The following is a 23,342-nucleotide window of genomic DNA, read 5'->3' on the forward strand; positions in this document are numbered from 1 at the left end:
TATTGTTTCTCAGCATGGTCTTTCATTCTCACTGTCGCAACAGCATTTCACTCCGCCTGTGTCCTCATTCCCAGAGGTTCAATATTTCAGTGTATTGGAAATTGTGTGGCTGCAATTTTTATGCCCAATTCATACCTTTTATGTGTTTGTTGGTGGTCTGTGTATTTATTTTTCAGTTTCTTTATTGCTAAAGTCATGTGTTAATATCTGTTGACATGCTTTTGTGTCGCAGGTTGGCGGTGCATGTGTTGTTGTTGCACTCAACTTGTTCTTTTTGGTTGTGAATGGTAGATGTCAATTCGTGGTGCTTGAAATCTTTTGATTGCTGCACTGGTTTTGCCACAGCAGTTTGAACTGCTAAAAGATTTCAGACCTAGCAAAAATGATAAAAAAAAAATAAAAATAAGTATGACAGGAGAGATTATCTAGAGACCAAATGAAAGGCAGGATTCTGTTTTGGAAAGGCAAATCAGAGTGAAATAAATTTGAAACCCTAGACTGTGAAGATGCATATAGAGTATCATCTTTTAATTTTTATTGGTGTTTAGGAGCAAAAAGCCATTTAGCAGTGAGAGTAGTTAAAAATGATACCAAAAATGTAGGAAATTAGTGCCCATATGAGACATAAGATGAGCAATAATTATCAAAGGAAGCGACAAGTATGAATCAATACTTTAGTCTGGTGGCGTGAGTGTGCACAGTAGCTCTGAATGAATAGTATGAGAATGTATGTTTGTAAGGTAAAGAAAATGCAAGCAGGATTTTAAAGTTGCAAACTCAAATGTAACATCCCTTTGCAGAAATCTACTGTATGTTTGGAAAATCTCTCTCTTTTTTTATTTATGTTTTTTTTTTTTCTTTTGTGCATCATATTATCAAGACCTAGAGACATTACAATACATGTGTTTTCATACTGAAAGCAGGATCAAATGAATGATATTGGGAAATAGTGGTTTGCACCTCTAGCTCTGACCACACAGAACAATGGTGTCTTTATCTTAAAGGATGCTCTGCATTTATAAGGCCTCATAACTGGCTGTCTTTCTTTACCTCATATGTGTCCATTTATGTGCTTGAAGAGCCTTTGACATTCAATACTGCATTCTTGAGACACACAGAGCATGTCAGGCTATTTTTGCAGCCTGTTTTTTATGTGTGTCACATGATAATGACCTAAAACAAAGTGTGCATGTTTGATTTTATTTGGGCTCGGGCAGACAGCTGCTGATAAAGTCAATGCTTTGACATTTGGATTTACTACAGTGGTTAGTGCTGACACAAGCGTCTCATTGGGCTGCAGGCTATCGTGGATACAGTCGACAACCTCCTCAGACCGGAGGCTCTGAAATCATGGCGAGATATGAATACCACAGAGCAGACGCACGCCGCGACTATGTTACTGGACACCCTTGAGGAAGGAGCCTTTGTCCTCGCTGACAATTTAATGGAGCCGGCCATCGTGAAAGTACCAGGCAGTAATATAAGTGAGTATGAGTGATGCACAGAACTAATATGACTGATACGTAAACAGTTAATTTTGTAGCTGATCAGTTTGTGTTTGCAAATATGTTTCAGCTGTGAGATTTTAAAAACTGGCCACTAACACATGGGTCCCTGACATAAAATACTTTTGGGAAGTTGACATGTTCTGCAGTGTGGCATGCTAACTCCGTCTTATACTACTTTGAACAGCATTTTTCCTAATCCTTTTATTACTGTTACGCATGCAGCTTTTACGACCTCGTATTAATTGAGACTCTACATGGAATATTTCTACTCCATTCATTTGCCACACCGCAGGACCTTTTAAAAAAGAAGTGAAGGCAAAAATGTGATTAAAAATACGACATTTTGACCAGTTACAGGCCTAATATATACACTCTCCTAAATATATTTTTATATTTTGCATACCGTTGATAATACAAAGTCCAAAAACCCATGAATCATCACTTGAATTCTGGCTTGAAAGGTCATGTAGTGAAATCACTAAACGTGTTGAATATTTTCACGTTTCATGCAAACATATCTCTCTTCTATATATTTTGCATTATTTGGAAATCTTATTTTCAGATGAAAAACTGCATTTTTGTTAATCATGACAGCAATTATGCATCAGATGATGGAGATTTTTTTTTTTTATATCCACAGCTGTAGTGTAGACAAGCACTCTTTACACATTTTAAACTGCTAATAAAGTAAGCCAGTTTGCTGTGGTATACTACATCCGCTACAGCCTGGCAACTAAAACTTTAAAGTAACGTTATGCAAATTGCATTCAGCACAGACCTCTAAATGATTTGCATAATTCTTTTAGTCAACCGAACAACGTTCAATGCATGCAAATAAACCGCAATTCATTTTCAGTGAATTCCTCCATATTTTTATTTTTTATTTTATTGATTTCTCTCTCTCTCTCTCTCTCTCTCTCTGTTTCTGCTTGAACTAAATTTGTGAAACGTCTGATTTCTCTCTGCAGTTCTGGATGTTTACGTGCTGAGCACAGATGGGCAGGTTCAGGATTTCAGGTTTCCCCAGAGCGGCAAGGGTGGTATTTCTATCCAGTTGTCTTCCAATACGGTCAAACTCAACAGTCGTAATGGTACGTTCCAGACCACATGCAAACTAACTCATATACATTCATTAACAACAATTTCAGTGAGAATAACTACATATAAGATCCGATTGCTCCTGTCACCATGGAGATAAAATTGATGTGAACATACTGCTTAACATATGTTGTTTTCAACAAGCAAAACTGGGTCTGCTGCAGGGTCACTTGAGAAGAAATTGCACGTACTAAAGTTAGAAACTTTTGTTGGGTATTTACATTTATTTATGGGATTGTCATGTTTTCTGATGTTTGTGGGTGGATGTCAAATTTAAGTTGATTAAAACTTTACTTTACAAACAATTTGAATGATAAAACAACGCAGTTTTTTCGTCACATTGCAAAATTTGATTCTTAATAGACTTTCTTTTAATTGTGCAAAACATAATTTGTTATTTAGTTCTATCAACTATGAGTTGAAAAAAACACCCAGACATGTTCTTGACAGTTTTTGTAAGACATAATGGTAATGGTAACTAATGAGAAGTAAGGTGTGCCGTTTTCTCTTTGCAGGTGTTGCCAAGTTGGTTTTTGCCCTCTATAGGAACCTGGGGCAGTTTCTAAGCACGGAGAATGCGACGTTGAAGCTCGGCCACGAAGCTAATGGACGCAACCTTTCTGTGGCTGTGAATTCTGACGTCATTGCCGCCTCCATAAACAAAGAATCCAGTCGTGTATTTATATCGGAGCCTGTGATTTTCACCCTGGAGCACATCGACGTGAGTGCAAGCAATAAACAAACAAAGGGATCGTAAAAGCTGCGGGATAGCAAAGCAAGACAATGAAGAAAGTAAAATAAAAGCAGTCTCAATTCGAACACCCTACAAGGTCACAGAGGGGTTTACTTAAGCCATCGAACATGAAATTAACAAAGTCTGAACCAATGATTATTAGCAGCCTAGACCGAATTCTTAATGAAAACTAATTCGTTTGTCGACATTAGGATGTAAATGATGCAATTTCCTTTTTTTTGGAGTGGAAAATTAACTCCCAGATTAGCTATACAATGCGGGATGAAATTACCAGAGGACCAATTATCATCTCGCTCTCTTTTAAAGTGTCAGGAGCGCTCCCAGAGGAGACCCGGCTTGATTTTTGCTCTCTATCAAAGTAATTGTGTGATTTCCGCAGACATGCCTTCAAACCATTCTGCCCCCTGTTAGCACCTCATATAATCAATGGTCCCACGCTAGATTTCGCAGTCATTTAACCTTATTAGATTTTTTAGTCGTTTATGGGAGAACACACACTGCGCATTCAAAAGAGTGTCGGATATGGCCAGCGTTTCATTTGTGAAAGAGTGAATGCCAACAGTCTGAGTTAATTACGATGCCATTCCTTATGCGTTCACACGAGACGGCTACTAAATATCAATTCATTATCGTCTGCTAACTCATGAGGAATGTTTGTGTCTCGTCCTGTCGATTACAGATGCAACATTACTATAACTCCAACTGCTCTTTCTGGAACTACTCTGAGAGAACCATGATGGGATACTGGTCCACCCAGGGCTGCAAACTCATCCACGCCAATAAAAGTCACACCACCTGCTCCTGTAGTCATCTCACTAACTTTGCGGTGCTCATGGCTCATCGAGAGCTGCTGGTAAGATGCGATCTTCATAAATATTTAAGCTTTTGTCCGTGCGCTCCTGCGAAACCCAGCTGTTATGATAGACACCGCCAACACTCATCTGCTTCTCTGAGCCAGACGCTGCCAAATGATAACTCACTGGGTTGCAGATGGCTGCAAATCGGCCTGTTTTAGTCTACTTTTAATAATAGCAAAAGTTTCTTCAGACAAAAACAGTTCGAACTAAACTGTTAAAGCTCAAACGTCTGTGCCTCTAGTGTTACCAAGTGGAATTGCAAAAACGTAACCACAGAACTTTCTATTAACCATCAAATTTGATCTAATTGGCACGTGTGCTGTCTTGCTAAATTTTGCATTTCAATCTGGACAAAAAGTAAATAAAGAATACTTGTTGCATATCCCTTGCAAATGAGCAAGGGAAATACCTCTTTTTTTATTTTTTTTATTAGATGCCTTCTATAAGTTGTGATCTGCATCAACATCTTTTCTCTCCATCTCTATACATGCAGGGTGCAGATAAAGTCCAGGAGCTGTTGTTGAGCGTCATCAGTCGTGTGGGTATCGTGGTGTCCCTCATCTGTCTGGCCATGAGCATCTTCACCTTTTGTTTCTTCCGTGGGCTGCAGAGTGACAGGAACACGATCCATAAGAACCTGTGCATCAACCTTTTTATTGCTGAGCTCATCTTCCTCATCGGAATCGACATGACGGAGCCCAGGGTAACGTGACCTTGAATGGATCTAATGTTTTCAGCTAGTATCATGGAAATGTTTAGAGACGTCCAAGACAAATTGTTGAAGGGAGTTCCAGTGAGTTCGAGCTGCGTTTTGAAACATGATTATAGTTTTTCAGGATTACTGGTGTTTGTCAGTAACTTGATGCTTTTTGTCAATAATTTATATAAAGAAATGCATTTCTAATTAATGTGTATTTTTGTTAAATGTATTATATATATATTTATATATAATTAAATATATAATTAAAAATGCCAACTTTTAGTAAAAGAAAAAAGATGTTGTTATATTACTGAAAACTACCTTATTAATATTTTTGACTACTACTGATATGAAAAAAAAAAAAAAAAGCATTTTAAGCATTTTATTTCAAAAGGCCTGGGAAGGCTTTACAGTTTTTGTTGGGACATGACTGTGGGGATTTTCTCCCATTCAGACACAAGGGCATCAGAGATGGGGCCTGGCTCGTTGTTCCAGTTCATCCCAAATGTGTTCAGTGGGGTTCAGATCTGGGCTTTGTGTAAGCCAGTCAAGATCTTCCACACCAGTAAACCATTTCTTTACAGACTTCGCTTAGTACACAAGAATCATTATCATGCTGAAACAGAAAGGCCCTCCCCAAACTGTTGCCAAAAAAAGTTGGAAGCACACTATTCTCTAGACTGATGTTTTATGCCGAAGCATTAAGATTTGTCTTTGCTGGACTTAAGAGGCCCAGCAGAAGCCATCAATTAGAAGGGGGTCCACATACTCTTGGCTATGTACTGCAGAACTACATTACCTGACATTTTTAGAGCCATTAAATCAAAGCTGTTGTTGAAAAAGAAGAAACCAACATAAATACAAAGTGTTTGTTCATATATATATGTATATATATATATATATATATATATATATATATATATATATATATATATATATATATATATATATATATTTTTTTTTTTTTTTTTACATTACCTTGCATTCAAACAGAGTCAGTAACTTGACCTTTTTGTGTGTATAACTTCTGAAATAAATTACATTTCACATGAACATTTTAACCTTCATGTTTTAAATGTTTCAATTTAAATAAAACTAAATAATGTCAATGTCAAAATGTTGCTTAACTGTCCTTTGTTAGTTACATAAATAAATAAATGAATAAATAATAATAATAATAATAATAATAATAATAATAATAATAATAATAATAAATAAATACATAAATAGTTAGCAATAAGAAAAAAAAGTAATAAATAAATGTCATTAAATTGCTGAAAGTTTTTACATTGACATTAAATTGCTAAAAAAAAGTATTTAGTTTTTGACTTGGTACTGTATGTACACAACATAAACTAGATTATTCACTTTATTTATCATTGACCCTTTTGTCCCACAGATGGCCTGCTCCATAATTGCAGGAATCCTGCATTACTTTTTTCTGGCATCTTTCGCATGGATGTGTTTGGAAGGGGTTCAGCTCTATCTGATGCTGGTTGATGTCTTCGAGAGTGAATATTCACGCAGAAGATATTTCTACATGGCGGGATACCTCCTCCCCGCTGTGGTCGTGGGCGTTTCCGCTGCCGTAGACTACAGGAGCTATGGGACTAAGAAAGCGTAAGAGAGCGTTTTCTTTGTGTGTGTTTTTTGTTTTGTTTTGTTTTAAATGCAGTGCTATCGGCGGGAGCGTACCACAATCTGAGGGTTCTGTAGGTACCACACACACACACACACACGTGCGCCCACACACACACACACGCACACAGAGAGAGAAAGTCTTCAGAGGATGCCTTACAGTACAAAATGTGGTTTTCAGGCTGGGCTGCTTGCGTTAGTGTCTTTTGTTCAAAGAGTCTCTGGTGACCTGTTGTTTGTAAATGCTCTCTATCGGAGACGAGGGCCGCAAGAGAAAGAGGCTTTTACCCAGATTAATGGCAGTGCTTCAGCCCTGCATGGGCCCTTGGGTTGCTCCTTATAACACATAAACAGGTGGTAGTGTGTCAGCCCTGTCTGCCACATCACTGTCTTTTAATACGAAGCACAGTGGTTTGCTTGTAGCATTGCATTTGTCTCTGATGTTCTCTACGGTTTCTTAGAGAGCTTTAGCATTGACAATTTGTATGATCAGTTTTTCCTGTTGGAAGTCACACTCTAGAGAAACTGGATCTGTTACAGGAAATTACTGTCTTTAAGCAGTGTTTAATAAACAAATGCGGAATCAACCCATATAAAACACTGTAACGTAACCCACATGAGCCTGCTCAGTAACAGATACTGTCCTTAGTGTGTGTTTATTGGTTCTGTTTGCAAAGTCAAGCATCTCTAATACAATTGCTCATACTTAAAGTTCGGGATTCAAGCTAAAAACTAATCAACTTCATGTGTAATTGCTTTGCAAAATGTGTCAGAATGCAAGTATTTGCTTTTTAAGACTGACTTTCCGGGTCCAAATGCTTTATCAGATTATTAAAGACAAATGGTGCTCAAATATACACTCAGGGTGTGCTGTAGTACTACCAAAATATCAAGATACTAACTTTTATCTGCATACGTAAATCTCAGATGAGCAGATGGTGATTCATCTTTTATGAATCTTTCAAATATTGGTGTCTGGGATGCAGTGAGCCCAGACGCTGTAGTGTACACAGAGCTTTTAAAAGCATAGCTTTAAGGGATAGTTCCCCCCAAAAATGAACATTTTATCATCATTTACTCACCCTTATGTTGTTCCAAATTTGTATGATTTTCTTTCTTTTGTTGAACACAAAAGATTATATTTTGAAGAATGTTTGGAACCAACCAGTTGCTGAAGTGTTTGACTTCCATAGAATCTTTTTTTTTTTCATACTATGGAAGTCAATGGCTACCAGCAACTGTTTGTTTACCCATATTCTTCAAAATACCTTCTTTTTTTCAGTGGAAGAGAGAAATTCATGCAGGTTTGGAACAACACGACGTTGAGTAAATGATTGCAACATTTTTGGGTGAACTATCCCTTTAAATGACATGAAATGAATTGATATCAATTGATGGCAATATATAATGTAATACTTATGCCATTATCTTTAACATTGTATTTAGAGAGCAAGCACAGTTTGTTAAAGAACATGTTAGAACTCTTGTTTTTGTCTAAAGTAACTGGATGACTTAGACATGTTTTCTATAAACATTTATTTTATTGTGTTGTTTTCGCAGATGCTGGCTCAGGATGGACAATCACTTCATCTGGAGTTTCATTGGGCCCGTCACCTTCATTATCATGGTGCGTTCAGTGTCTAATGACCTTCACATTGCTTACGATTGAATATGGCATGTACATATTTATGTGTGATTGAATGCTGAATACTTGCGTCAGGTGAAAGGACAAAAAAGGGAAATGTCCAGTGCAAGACCGTGTTTCAGAGTTTAAAGAGTAATTGAGAAAATCCTCCAGTGCAAAAACATCGAGCTGCCTTTGTTTCTTCAGTCTTATTCACCAGATTGCAGCCCATTGATTTCTGCTTAGATCGGTTCAGTCTTAGCAGACCCAGTCAATGCGGCCTGCAGAGAGGTTCGGAAATGCTGCTCTTAAGGCATTTATTTATTTTCTCTCTCTCTGGGATCGTTTTGATACGATGTGGCTTTTTCAACATAGCATCAGAGCACAACATTATGCTGAAATGATACACAGCAGGGCGCTTTCAAGCTACGGGGTCGAGACAACCCATTGGGATGTGGATAGAAGAAATGGCAATGTCAAATAATACAAATCAAAAACCTATATTGTTATGCTCAACCTTTTAAGGAGGTTGCTGATGATTCTCACTGACTTTGTTAGCCATGAAGAGCCGGTCATATAGCACAGCTGCAGTTTAAGCGTGCTGCGATTTGCGAACCAAGAGATTAGAGCTTTGGACTAGATTGGGGAGGTTAAGAGGAAGTAGGCCTGAGAGAGACAAAGATAGAGAAAGAGACTAGCAGGTGGTATTCACATCTGTCTGGCTGTTTGTTTGCCCTCTTAAAGCTGGATGAAAAAACAAATCGTCTTCCTGAAAATGGAAGGACAAGAGGAGATGTCTGTGGAGGGTTGAACTTTATTATATCCTTTATGGTTATGTAAACAGACCAGGTGATCTTCCTGTCGGGGTGAGCAGTGATGGAAGCTCTGTTTATTGAAAAGACTTTTAGTTGAAAACAGATTTAGAGACACGCAGATGGTTCAAACCAGTGTTTGTGCTGCAATAAAATATAGAAGGTAATTAGAGAAGTGGCCTGAAACATCTGCATCTGCTTTTAATAATCAAATGCTATGAAATGATCTAGAGATTACTTAAATATACAAAAAAATAAAAATAAAAAATAAGCATTTCCATTAAATGGAATGTCACATGACATCCTAACCATAGAGTAAATACAAAAGCCGACATAAAAACATTTTTAAATGTAATTATTAATATGAACTGATTTGCTGTGACTGTAATTTGTTACATTTCTATTACCGTATTTTTCGGACTATAAGTCGCACCTGAGTATAAGTCGCATCAGTCCAAAAATATGTCATGACGAGGAAAAAAACATATATAAGTCGCACTGGACTATAAGTCGCATTTATTTAGAACCAAGAACCAAGAGAAAACATTACCGTCTACAGCCGTGAGAGGGCGCTCTATGTTTTCAGTTTAGGCTACAGGAGTAATGAGCACCATAGAGCGCCCTCTCACGGCTGGAGAAGGTAATGTTTTCTTTTGGTTCATTTCTCTAGGTTCATGTCAAATTAATTTTGATAAATAAGTCGCACCTGACTATAAGTCGTAGGACCAGCCAAACTATGAAAAAAGTGCGACATATAGTCCGGTAAATACGGTACCATTTTACCTTGACTAGTTAGTCAAAGTAAAATAATTCTGTGGAATGTCAAATTTAGGTACAGATATTTGATGTATGCTCTCAATTAAATTGAGGTCATAAAACCTGAATGTGTAATATAAACTGCGTTTGAATAGTTATCAATGGAGTATGAGATATCCCTCTTCTCAACATATCCAACTGATTTTAAAGAGGCTGACAGCCCATGATATACTGCAGACAATACATATTTTTGAACCGCTCTTACAGGAAGTCCTACAAACCCAAAGATCTACTAATTTAGCGGCTGCAGTGCTGGATGAGGTGTGATGTATGTGTTTGTGGTGTTGCTGATAATCAGAATGCGTGTTCCAGTCATCAGTGGCAGGAAGCTTGTGACCCTCTATGAAGCTGATTTATTGTTGCATGCTCTGCTCGGGCAGCAAGCAGCACTCGTAGTCCTCAGGCTGCTTGACAATGCTAGATAAAGCACAAAGACCAGAGACTCTCAGGGGAACGTGAGACCAAGGTTTCCTCCAACCTCTGACCCCTGATTCTCAGCGACAAAGCGGCTTTGTCTTTGCCAATGAGAGAGCCAGAGCATATCCCATTATTCAGAGTTTCAACCATTTGGCTGTGCAGAGGGGAAGAAGAGTGTGATCCTGTTCAATTAGTGGAAGCCCATTGTGGTTCTCATTATTTTACATCTATTTTCAGCGTCCTCATGCACGATGCTGCAGCGATGTAGAGCTCCATGAATTTCACAGCTAATGTAGTCCCGTTTTCCATCAATAGGATTCCTGAGAAGTTGTCTTATATTATATGCAAGTGTTTTCCACAGATTTCTACCAAAGAAAAGTTTATTCTGAACCTGGCTTTACATTTGCTGTTAATACATTCTGGTCTCCAACAACATGAGTGCTGATGTCTATTTTAACAAGCAATACTATCTTCAACCCAAGTTCAGTGGAAATGCATATCTGTGGCAACATTTTTGCAAAATATTACACTGCTTCTTGTTTGTTTTGTGACACGTCACAAACGTCAATGTAAAATGTAAAAAAAAAAAAAGACTTTGAATCTAGCAACATTTTATTCCAATTTGTTTTATTTTATTTATTCATTTATTTTATGTATTATTGCTGCTCAGAAATATAGGGCTCTATTTTAACGATCTAAGAGCAAGGTCTAAAGCGCACGGCACAGGTGCAGTCACTGATCCGGTCCAATCCACTTTTGGTAGTTTAACGATGGGAAAAACGGTTGGCTCACCCAGCACATGGTTTAATGGTGCTTTTCCACTGCGTGGTATGACTCAGCTCTGTACGGCTCAGTACAGTACGGCGTAACTCAACTTGGGTCAATTTGTGTTTCCACTCCACTGTGGTTACTAGTGCTGCTTTAGAGAGGGTTGGATTGTTCACATGTCGTTGCGCCGCCTCTACTGCCTTTTTTGGTTGTTAAAAAAGGTGTGCTCCCTCAAAACACTTGCATTCGATAATTCGCTGGCTGTGCTGATTTAAATGTAGCGGTTCTGTTGTGTTTGTCTGTTGAGATTCTCTCCAGCCAGTCAGTGATCAGCAGAGTTTACATGACATGTTTTGATAATGGTACGGTTAACTTGGAACCTCACCGAAAGTGGTACTAAAAAAAGTAGCAGGTACTGCACCCAGTGGTGAACCCCCAAAAGTGAACCATACCAAACCGTACGGTGCCGTACCATGAAGTGAAAAAGCGCCATAAAAGGGTTATCGCTATTCTCTTAATGGGTCATGGGTGTGTTTTGGGCATAACATGCAATAAACCAATCAGAGTCTCCCATTCCCTTTAAGAGCCAGTTGCACTCGTGCCATGACGAATTTGCGATTTACACAGCGGAATTTAAAAGTGCAAAGAGAGAATGCGTCTCCAGAAAGGAAACTGATCTGCTAAAGCACAAGCAAATAGGTAGCCTAATTCTAATACATGCAATGACTATCCATTATGACATGTAGGAATTTTAATATTTATGTATCCTACACAAACATATTTTTTTTACATTGTAATCCTTTATTTTTTTTTATATTTGGCATGTTTGTGTGTGCATTCATGTGTGTGTAATAAGCACAGTGTACGCATGTTGTTGCCTACATTAGACGCCATTAACTTTAGATCAGGTTTTAGTTGTTCATTGGCGCAGTCTATTTCAGTTGCCTCAAAATAGCAACGCTGTATCTACTGTATCAATCTATCTATATCAACTGTATTACTTTTCTAAGCATGCGCTATGATAAAAGCATTTTGAAGAAAGATATCATTGTGCAGCGAGTTGTTCAAAAATTGTCTTTATCAATTGAGAATCTGTCCCTCTAATTATAGTTTGTGTGAAAAAGAAATCAAACTTATTGGTTTTTTACTGCTTCCAGTGGTAATTTCAGCTGGAATATGCAGTGAATTTTATGTATATGTATGTTTTGGAGATTTACAGAATTGTAGACAGAAACACTTTTCCAATGAGCCTATATTGACTACCTTGGTTAAATTAGCTTCACCTGAAAGACCAATAGCTTGAATAGACTTGAATAGCCTGGTATGGACACCCTGTTCATTTATAACTTTATTTTGGTTTTGGTTTGTCCGGTTCTGTTCTGCTCAGTTGAATTTTATGATGACTTTTGCATCAAAATAAGTTTTTAATGGAATAAAGACTATCATAACTGTTGGCAAAAACAAAACAAACAAATGAATTGTTTTGATTGTAAATGGCTAGAAAGTAATAGTTTGAAAAGCAGTGATACTGAGAGAAGTTCACACATCCACCAGCCGAGCACTGGCTCAGGCAGGACAGCCACCACTGCTTTTGTTGGAAAAGATGTTGCTCAGCTCTGTGGCACCAGGCATATAAGATCCATGAAAACCAGGACATTGAGCAAATGAGCGGTTGGAAACCATTAGTGTGTGTGAGTGACGTTAAAACACGCTTAGACTGGGACACGTTTGCATCATGCAGACAGTTCCATCTGCACCTTAAATATTTAATCTGGTTCAATCGGAGTTCAAGACGCACACACACATACATATGAAACACACGCATCCAGCTTTCTCCAGTGGAGTTGAGGGTCTTCTGCTTGGCTAGCGATTCAGGGATGCTAGGGTTTGTAGGAAAAGCTTTTTTCGGAGTAGAGTAAGCCCATGGGACAGGCAGAAACAAGGAGCTTTAGGAGTGTAGTGGCTGCTTTGCTAGGTTACCACTCCCTCTGCTGAGCATCCTCACTTCCTCTCGTCTCATCAGATCACTGTCAGTGCTCTGGCGGCGTGAGAGGCCTTTTACAGCTCTGAAATTCAGGCACAAGGGCCGCAAAAACCAGGCATAACCCTGCCACCCCCCTCCCTCTCTCTCTCTCTCTCTCTCTCTCTCTCTCTCTCTGCGAAACCGTGGTGCTTGATTGCATGAGCAGCACGTTATTGATCGCCATCACTGTTTTGATGGCAGAATGATGAGCTTGTGCACCCGAACAAGTAGCTGAACTGAAGAGCTTGTTTGAGCTGGTGACACTGCCACTTACGAGAGCGGCCGCAAATGATAGACTGCTACGTCCTCGCCTGTCTGTGCTCCAGAAAATGGATTAGACCAGAAAATGTTCCATCACCACATAGTTGTCCCACATAGTCGTAGCTATTGGGAAGTCATTTTACTCAGTGCGTGATAAAGTATGACCAATGCATTACTTAAGGTTGTTACAAGGTCCCTCTAATGCTGTGTGTGACTTCAGTGTCCATGTCTGTTTTAAAATTGCAAATAAAACAGATGTGCATGAGATCGATTGCTCCTCTATTGTAAATGATCGGCATTTTCAAAGCAGAATTTGTTCCTTTTGTTTTGTAGATGAAAGGCCCTATGCACTGTTTACTCTTAATTAATTTATTATTTTTTTTCCTGAGCAAAAATCACTTAAAGTAAAAATTCTTGATTTGTTTACAGATCAATATAATCTATTAACTAAATTAATTAACATCTAAAGGCTAATATAAGAAACCTAAGAGAATGAATCCGATCCCAAGTTGGTAAGGATGAAAAGGAATGTGTTTACAGCAAGTGCATTTACAGATCAATCCTGGAGAGCAATTGTTAATCATATTTACTAGGGAAAAACAAACAAACAAAACTTTTCAGTTAGCTTCCTTTTGCATTTGTGTCAATAAATGAAAATCTAAATAAATACATAGATGTTTTGACTTTTCATATGAAACAGATCTATGGAAGATTATCACTTAAATAATTATATGAAATTTGAAATCATTTTCCATTTAACATTATGAACACTTGACATTTTTGTTAATTACGTTAGCAATACGTTTACACTCGCAAATAACCTAGAATAAATGTTTTGCTCATTTAAATCAAATGTATTTATTAACAATGTAATATCTGATGATATTAAATAACATTTTCATATATTTTATTGAATAAATGTATACGTATAATACCGGTGGCAGAGAAAATACACATTTGACTTTAAATAAAATAATATTGTCCATAGGTTTGTAAAAAATAAAATAATAATAATAATAATAATAATAATAATAATAATAATAATAATAATAATAATAATAATAATAATAAAAAAATATATGTATATATATATATATATATATATATATATATATATATATATATATATTAACAGTGCATATCACTCAAAATGAGAGTCCTGTGATGCCATGTGTAATGTTACGATTTACTTTTGCATTAGTGTGATAGTTTGGTGGTAGTGTATTGAATTTATTTGCAATGCTGAATGATTCCCTGCTAAAATCCCACTGAGCGTAACACTGTAAATATACATTTCTGTTTATTTTCACAGACTGAGGGATGTTTTCCCTCCAATGTTTTGCCACAATTGCGGTCCGTGGATGTTTGTATATGCAATATCCTGGGGATATTCCTTAAAGTTATTTATTTTTATCTTATTTTTCGAGGAAATCTCAAATATCCGTTTATCCATGTGTGGTCTCTGAGCGTCTCTGAACTATCGTGTTTTCATTCAGCAGTCAAACGCTGTTATTGCTTTTTTGTATTCTTGAATTGATATACTGTATAGCGACACTGTATTTGGCGCCAGTCATCTTGGCTTTGTCTCGCAATATGACAGATGGTTATTGTATTAGGCACTGGCTGAAGGGATGCTTAGATGGCTGTTTTCAATTAATGCTCCTAATAAAACTTCACTTATCTAATCTTTTAAGTTTCCTTTTTTTGTTTATTAACAAAGGTCTTTTGCTTTCGCACAGCTCAATCTCATCTTCCTGCTCATCACGATGTACAAAATGATGAAACACTCTACATCGCTGAAACCTGATTCCAGCCGGCTGGAGCACATCAAGTAAGTCACGTATTTCCCCCACGATATTTCAGCTCATGTGGAGTCGAAGTGTGCCGCCACACACTAAGACGAAGCTGCATTCCTAATCTAACATTTACAACAGGAACAGACATTGCTTCCTGGTTACACTGTATGTAGCATCTACAAAACTGTCGTTTTTTTTCTGCTTGGATGAATTTAAGTGTGTCGACTAAAGGGATTCAGATGGACTCCAGACAGATGTTATTCTCTTCAGGTGCACGTCATCTATTAATGTGAGCTATGGCCAGAGAGGCACGTAATGACTGAGACAGGCTCAGCGCTGTTACTCCTTTACAGTGACCACAAAACTCTTTTTTCGAAAACAACCCGCTGTATTCAGAGTCTTCCTGCAGAGTGAATTCAGATGTGTGTGTGTGTGTGTGTGTGTGTGTGTGTGTGTGTGTGTGTGTGTGTGTGTGTGTGTGTGTGTGTGAATACAGCACAGTCAAAGCACTTCCATGTGTTTCCTGTGCGAAGAGGGAGATCTCTTTCTGTAGCTGAAAAGGACAGAAAAAGTGTGCTGGTTGACCACACAACTCTTTTTTTCGTTCTTTTTCTTTTTCTTTTTTCTTTTTTTGCTGGCATGGCAATGAATCTCTTACTGGTTATATTTGATTATATTTTCTATTGTTTTCAAATTGTGATATATGTAGTTTATATATTAAAATATAGGTTAAGATAAAATCATTTTTTTGGTTAACACTTAAAGATTTCAATGCATGTATTATCTAACATAAACTAGCAATGTGTTACATAGTTTTAAAGCATTTATTAAACTATGTTTTTGTTTTTTTCGTAAGTTGGTAAAAAAAAATGTTATTGTTTGTTGTTTGTTTTCAGTCTATGAACTAATGTTTAAAATGTTTATAACTTTAAAAAATGTTTAATGTTTAAAAATCAAAAATTGTAGGAAATGTAGGAATACTGTTCATTGTTAGTCTGAATAAAAAAAAAAAAAACAGAATTAAAAGCTTTAGACAAGTCCCACATTTTGGTAACAAAAGTTTCTGTAACCCTTGGACTCTGTTCTTGGAAAGAGCCTTTGTATGTTTTGGATTTGATATATGACACTGATTGCATTTAATGTGATCTTTCAAACTTAACACACAGCCATTGGGGAAATATGCATATTTTATTAGATTTAACAGCGATATAGACATGAATAACACGCTTGAAAAATATGTTGCTCACAGGCATTGTGTCAGCCGTATGTTGTCTAAATTTCTCTCCACCCATCACCACAGGGCGAGAGGAATCAATCCGCTAAACTCTGGGCTCATTGCAGCATGTTGCATGTTCAGCAAGCTAATCTGCAGCCTTTCGTTTCATTTCTGCGTTTCCTATCTCTCTTTCTCTGTCCTCTGTCTGTTCTCTTACCCAAACCAGTAATTATCGCGTCTGTGATGGCTATTATAATTCTGATTTGCCTGAGTAAGATTCACAGTACAGCTGTAACTTATGTCACTCATAAAACATTACTGCCGCATAAAATAGTGTAAAAGCACTGCCACATTTCCCCTCAGAGAACCATCTTTACGCTATTTAGAAACCGGCATAAGGCAAAGCAGCATGGAAAATTAAATGTACTTGGCAGTCTGTGTAGAAACAATTAAAGAAAATTTACAGTGGCAGTAAAGTTTTATGAAAGTCATGTCATGTAATAATCATGTGTGTTATTTCAGAATTAACTCTATTTACTTTCTCAATAAGTGTCCACTATTGTGCAAGTTATTCTAAAGAGTTATATAAATAATAATAATTTATCTGTAATTATTACATCTGTAATTATAACAGAAGTTAACTGCATTGTGATGCAGTTTCATGTTGTCTTTAAGAATTCATAATCTGAACAGCTGCATTTATTCAGGAATTTTTCAAGAGGACAAAATCTTTGTATTTATTTTTTTAATTATTATTATTATTTATCTTTTTCCAGCTTTATTTGATTTTGGAACTTCAGAATTCTTACATTTGGACTTTAATGCTAATCCATCTGATGTGCCTGATCTAATGTTGTCTCTCTCCTCTGCTGGCCATGCTCTCTAGCTATGAAGATAATAAACCATTTATCAAGTAAGAGCATTGGCTAGACATCTGTGCCACAGCCTCATGGTTGCTTCCCTTGTCATTTTATTGTCTGTTTGCTGGGCTCTTCCAGAAGCGCTGTCTCTCTGTGCTGCTCATGCGCACCGTATGTCTGTCTGTCTGTGGCTTAACTGGTTTCTTAATTTTTATTCCACCTGGACCATCTTAAATTGCTGTACATCTTCAACTTCAACTACAACTTCATACCCTCATATCCTTAAATCCTTCAACCCTCTCTACCCCCTTCCTGTTATTCCTATCCTCAAACTCCTAGACTTCCTCACACTGACACATTCTCATACACTTCATATGGCAAACCCCTTAATATATTACTACCCTCAGGTGCCAAAGCGCTCATGGGCTTCATTTTCACTTTCTCATTTCTCAAAGTGCCATGCCCTTATTTACCACATATATGAGTACATGATATATCAGTGGTTATTGGCTTATTAGTGTAATATTTTGATTTATTTTTCATTCAACTTATTTACTTAGTCCATATTGTTTATGTAAGCCAGTATCACATATTTAACAGTGCATCCTAATTTCCACATATATTTTATTAAATGTTAATAATTTATATTAACTTTACTCTCACAGCACTCACTTAAAGTTTTTTAAACAAAAATAAATTAATATTTTGTGAATTTTAAAATGCTAATCCATATTTTATACTATGCATTGCAATGTCAAAATTCTATCTATCTATCTATCTATCTATCTATCTATCTATCTATCTATCTATCTATCTATCTATCTATCTATCTATCTATCTATCTCCATCTTTTATGCTGTGCCTTAGAATCTTGTCAAAATTCACTGTTGATTTTTTTTAATATTTTTTTTTATAAGAAGCATTATTTAGGTATTATTAGTTTATTGTATAGAACTAGTTTACAAATCATTCATATAGTGTCATGTATTTATGTAGCTATTGATTTATTTATAGACACAATAGTCATTTTATCAGTTATGTGCCATAAATTTAAAAAAAAGAGAGAAAAGTTCATCTTATTCGCATAGGATATAGTGTTAAAACCAATGAATCCTTAGCTCCATCCATTATGCCCCTCATTTATAGATCTCAGTGCACCCTTAACCTCAAAATAAATAAATAGAAATCTTTATATCCTGAAGCCGTCCTATTCCTCATGCCTTTAAATCCTCATCTGTTGGTTTCTTGTTCCATCTCTCATCTCTCCTCTGATGAAAGCAAGCTCTATCTCTTTGGTTCCTTACAGCCGAGACCTGTTGTCAGCGCCTCCTCCACTAAAACGGACCAATCAGAGATGATTCCTGCTCTTTCTCTTCCCCCTCCGTCTGAATGCAGCCCAGTATCATGCGTCTATACCCAGTATAGTGGCATGCAGAAATATCTCCACACTCCACTGCCTCAAAACTGATGAAACCTTTTTTTTTTTTTTATGATAATCCCGCTTTCATATGGGATTGATTAACCTCTCAATGATATGTTCCACTGCATTTCCCATCTACTTGTGCCTAATACGTCAGTCCAAATGATTTTGCGAACTGTGTTTGATTGTATTGTTTTGCTGAGATCGTAGCTGTAAACGCTGTGATGATTTCTTCTCTTTGCTGAAGGAAATGTCCCTCTCTCATGCCTCATTGTTTGTGTTTTATGTGCTCTGGAAGGTCGTGGGTCATGGGCGGCTTTGCTCTGCTGTGTCTCTTGGGCCTGACCTGGTCAATTGGGTTGTTCTTCATCAGCGAGTCGTCTGTTGTCTTAGCGTACCTCTTCACCATCTTCAACACTTTCCAGGGCATGTTTATCTTCACTTTCCACTGCCTGCTTCAGAAGAAAGTAAGTGCTTCTTGAAATATATTGTTCCACCCGAGCCGCGGCAGCACTCGATTTTAACGAGAAGCACACATGAAAAAGTTAACTTGATAAAACAACAACATTCCTTTGAACTGCAGGTTCGGAGAGAGTACAGCAAATGTTTCCGACACTCGTACTGCTGTAGCGGGATCACGACTGAGAGCTCGCACAGCTCCACAAAGACCTCAACAACACGGACAAGCGCTCGCTATTCCTCTGGTACTCAGGTACAAACACTACTGACCCAGTTTCCATGTTTTCATTTCAACGGCTTTCAACGCAACAGTCGGTTATGAGACACATTTCATATTGGAATGAAATGAAACTCTGTGAGTGTTTCCATCTGATCCAGTGCATGCACACACACAGGCACAGAGCTTTTTGTCAGTATTATTATTTTTTCATGTATTTGCAGACAGACTTTAGAGATTTCATTTAAACGTCTTTATGATAGATTGTATCATATTATAGTGAATCAAATAAATAGTTGTGTATACTATGCAATGTTTAGATAGGGGTCTGGAATACTATAATATTTACTTTCTAAACAGTATTATGATATCATGTGTAGCATTTGTCTTGCAGATATTTTTTTCATACTGATTTATAGTTGTAATGTGAAAAAAAGAGTATTTTATATAACACAATCTTCCCAAACAAATCAAAGTGATTATGTAGAAAAGAAACTTTGTGCATTTTATTTAAAAATTATAACATGTGCAGACAAACGTTTAGCATATACATGATGATGATGATGAAGCTATCATATTAAGTTTATCATAAATGGAAAGCACAACATTTATATAGACTTTGTATGAATATCATTTTTAACTATTTATTTGCTTAAATGTTTTGTGAATGTACAACATTAATTCAAATGCTCTATGTAAATATATGTATCGTGGCAGTTTAATTAAATACAGACAGACAAATCAGACTGAAACTGTAACAGTATCAGCATAGAACAGGAGCTTATGTTACTTTAGAAATTATTTACTGCCTACATTTGTACTATTTAAATTAAATTAAATTAAATTAAATTAAATTAAATTAAATTAAATTAAATTAAATTAAATTAAATTAAATTAAATTAAAAATTAAAATAAATTAATGCTTTTAGCAGATGCTTTTATCCAAAGCAACTTACAGTGCATTCGGGCTATACATTTTTACCTATCATGTGTTCCCGGGGAATCGAACCCACAACCTTGCGCTTGATAACGCAATGCTCTACCAATTGAGATTTCAGATCTACTCAGACCAGATATTTCAGATCTTTTACTCCAATTCACAACAGGTTTGAACAATAATAATTGAAATCGCTGAACCACCTTGTTGTCAAAGATCGTCAACGGCCCCTGATTATTGTTGTGTCACTTTCACAGCACGCTAAACATCACACTCTGGACAAACTGTGCAATCAGTAAAAAGATTAAAGAATCTAGCTTCTATATTTGATCACTGCAAATAACACAGAAATATAGAAATCATAATTATTAATACACTAAGTAATAACAACACAAGGGGAAAAAAATTTCATTAATTCTAAGGGAATTTTTAAGGACGTATCATAAACACTTTTTAGATAAAATATTTCACAAAAATACATTTTTAATTGTCAAGATAATATTGCTACACTTTATTACATTTTTAATAGAACATGTCTTTTATAGGATAATAATTAAAATACACATGAGGTTACTCTGGTAGGGCACGTGAACTTTTAGATAACTGTCTCTGAATGCATTAAAAAGACTGCTACCAGTTGCTTTAAAGTCATTGAAAAGGCTCAGAAAAGGGAATTTAGTTCTGATAAAAGCTATCATTTGCTTCTAGATGCCACTTGCTTTGATATTTTTTTGAGAAATGTATGAATGTCATTGCATCAGATAAGATGACTGAAGTGTCCAAAGCCATCTAAATTATTTTTTACATATCAGAATTTTTTTTTTTAAAAAGATGGAACGCAATTTTTCCTTCCTGAAGATAGTGATCATTGTTTCATGGCTGTTTGTTCCTCTAATCAGAGTCGAATCAGAAGAATGTGGAACGACACAGTCAGAAAACAGTCCGAGTCCTCTTTCATCTCAGGAGACATCAACAGCACATCCACCCTCAACCAAGGTCAGCCAAACTCACTTCAGCTCGGTTTCATGGAAATGTTTCTCTGAAATAATAGACGAGACATAGTGATCTGTAATCAGCCAGCCATGTTTAATTCAATTGTTCAAAATACTTTAGTATTTAATTGACCTCATAGTTAATCAAATTTCTTAACAGCCAACAATTGTAAAAGATCTGCAGTAATGAACTCCTCAATTTTCATTTGAGTTAAATACCAAATTAATTTGTGTTTTAAGCATTTCAAGAACTCTGACATTTATTTTAAGTTCAATTAGGCCTGCTTTAGAAATCAGATTTTATGTGTATTTATGCATATTCCAGATACATTTATGTTAAACAAGTTATTTATTCAACTGATAAGCTTATGAAAAATGTGTGTCAGGTATTTTGGGTGAGGCGATGGATGAAAAATAAGAAAGATTGGTGTGAAAGGAAAGTCATTTCAGAGGCGAAGTCATTTCATTTTGATGAAAGATATGATGCCAAACTTTTTTTTTTTTCTTCTTTTGAATAGTAATGAATCGTTCACAAAAACATCAGGAATATGTATTGAGAAAGTAAATAGCATCAACTTTGATTTCATGTTGACTAAACTGGAAAATTAAATGACTAATATCCATTTAAAGACACAAGAATTCAGACAAGCCCCTTTTGGGCCGGTGTTACACAGCTACAATAGTGAGTCAGTAGAAAATATGCCCTCGGTCACCTGTTTCATGGATTTAGGAAAAAACTGTCATTTATTATTTAGCCAGGGCTGAAATGCATGTGATGAGAAGATGATGTTCAACTCTAGCTGACCTGCGGTAAGGTTGTATTATTCAGAGCCGTTTGGTTTGGCTTGCTCTAAAACACTCAGCATGCTTTTAATGCACGCGTTCAAGCACAAAACACAAAAGGTACAAAAAAAAAAAAAAGAAAGTATTTGTCTTTCTGTGCTTCAGTGTCTCCGTTTAGAGACAATAACAACAATGACTGTTTTCATTTACAATATTGATATATTTGATATATATATATATATATATATATATATATATATATATATATATATGGATGGACAAAAAGTTTGTAGAAATTTGGAATTTTCATTTTTAGCACATTTTATTTATTTATTTATTTATTTATTTTTATGAATTAGTAAGAAGCTGTGCCCAGTATGGTAGTTAAATTTAAATTATTATTATTTTTTATTTTTATTGTGTTTTGGCATTGGCAATATTCACCCATTGAATTTCAATGGAGGATACCATTGACAAATATTGTTAACATATAGAATTGGTGATGTGAAAATTTCTGCAAATTAATTTGATTTAATATTACCAATTATATTACATAAATATGCAGCTTAGGTCAAATAAATAAATAATCGTATTTGTCCTCTTGTTTTTGTTGCTTCAGGAATGACGGGCAATTATCTTCTTACTAACCCTCTTCTGAGACCACAAGGCACTAATAACCCCTACAACACCTTACTGGCTGAAACTATCGTATGTAACACACCAACGGTGCCAGTCTTTCACTCTCCAGGTGTGACTACTAATCCACTACACTCCTTTAGTCCTTCTGCTCAAGAGTATTATCAGAGAACTAGTCTCAGCCCGTCTGTGCTCAGAAATCACACCGATAGATACGATTTATTGAGCTAAAACTAGCTCTCTGTGTGTGGCTTTACAGCACAGGGGAAAGCTATTTTTCTTCACTATGAAGAATACATACATATATATATATATATATATATATATATATATATATATATATATATATATATATTATGCTCACACATTTTTATTTTATTTCTTTTTCATTTAATATTAATAAGCAAATAATTTATGTTTAATTTTTTACACTTGACACTGTTAACTGTTGTTTTCTCTTTCCCCTTCCTGCACACACTCAGTGACCTACAGAGAGACAAGTACGCAATCAGTTTTAAATTTGCCCATCAAATTAAATTGCTTTACCATAACATAACTATCTGGCCATCAACAGACCATCCACATATTGTCAGCACATTGTTCAAAATCATTACAGTTGCTCTCAGTGAAACAATACTTTCATCGCCTCCGCATTTTACAACTTTGGGATGATGGCACGATGCATGCCCATTACACACACAACAGAGATTTCTTACATGTACACACATCATTCTGAATGGAGAATGTGTT

General features: G+C 36.2%; 1 protein-coding gene across 16 annotated transcripts in view; it reads left to right on the forward strand.

Moving 5' to 3' along the window:
* The window catches only part of LOC128022622 (adhesion G protein-coupled receptor L2-like), a 96,851-nt gene that overhangs the window by 68,004 nt on the left and 5,505 nt on the right, over positions 1–23,342 (forward strand). For 4 of the 16 annotated variants that reach the window (XM_052610347.1, XM_052610348.1, XM_052610341.1 and 1 more), the window contains 14 exons: positions 1,301–1,484; positions 2,477–2,599; positions 3,122–3,327; positions 4,040–4,213; positions 4,711–4,920; positions 6,317–6,537; positions 8,116–8,182; positions 15,016–15,107; positions 17,175–17,201; positions 18,867–19,035; positions 19,152–19,280; positions 21,081–21,177; positions 22,576–22,704; positions 23,075–23,092. In XM_052610347.1, the coding sequence (XP_052466307.1) occupies positions 1,301–1,484; positions 2,477–2,599; positions 3,122–3,327; positions 4,040–4,213; positions 4,711–4,920; positions 6,317–6,537; positions 8,116–8,182; positions 15,016–15,107; positions 17,175–17,201; positions 18,867–19,035; positions 19,152–19,280; positions 21,081–21,177; positions 22,576–22,704; positions 23,075–23,092 (1,846 nt within the window). Of the gene's footprint in view, positions 1–1,300; positions 1,485–2,476; positions 2,600–3,121; positions 3,328–4,039; positions 4,214–4,710; positions 4,921–6,316; positions 6,538–8,115; positions 8,183–15,015; positions 15,108–17,174; positions 17,202–18,866; positions 19,036–19,151; positions 19,281–21,080; positions 21,178–21,928; positions 21,984–22,575; positions 22,705–23,074; positions 23,093–23,342 lie in introns of all 16 variants that reach the window. The other 12 variants (XR_008185960.1, XR_008185959.1, XR_008185958.1 and 9 more) reach the window with 4 other exon arrangements.

This window comes from Carassius gibelio, chromosome A11 (genome assembly GCF_023724105.1).
Source record: "Carassius gibelio isolate Cgi1373 ecotype wild population from Czech Republic chromosome A11, carGib1.2-hapl.c, whole genome shotgun sequence".
Taxonomy (NCBI): domain Eukaryota; kingdom Metazoa; phylum Chordata; class Actinopteri; order Cypriniformes; family Cyprinidae; genus Carassius; species Carassius gibelio.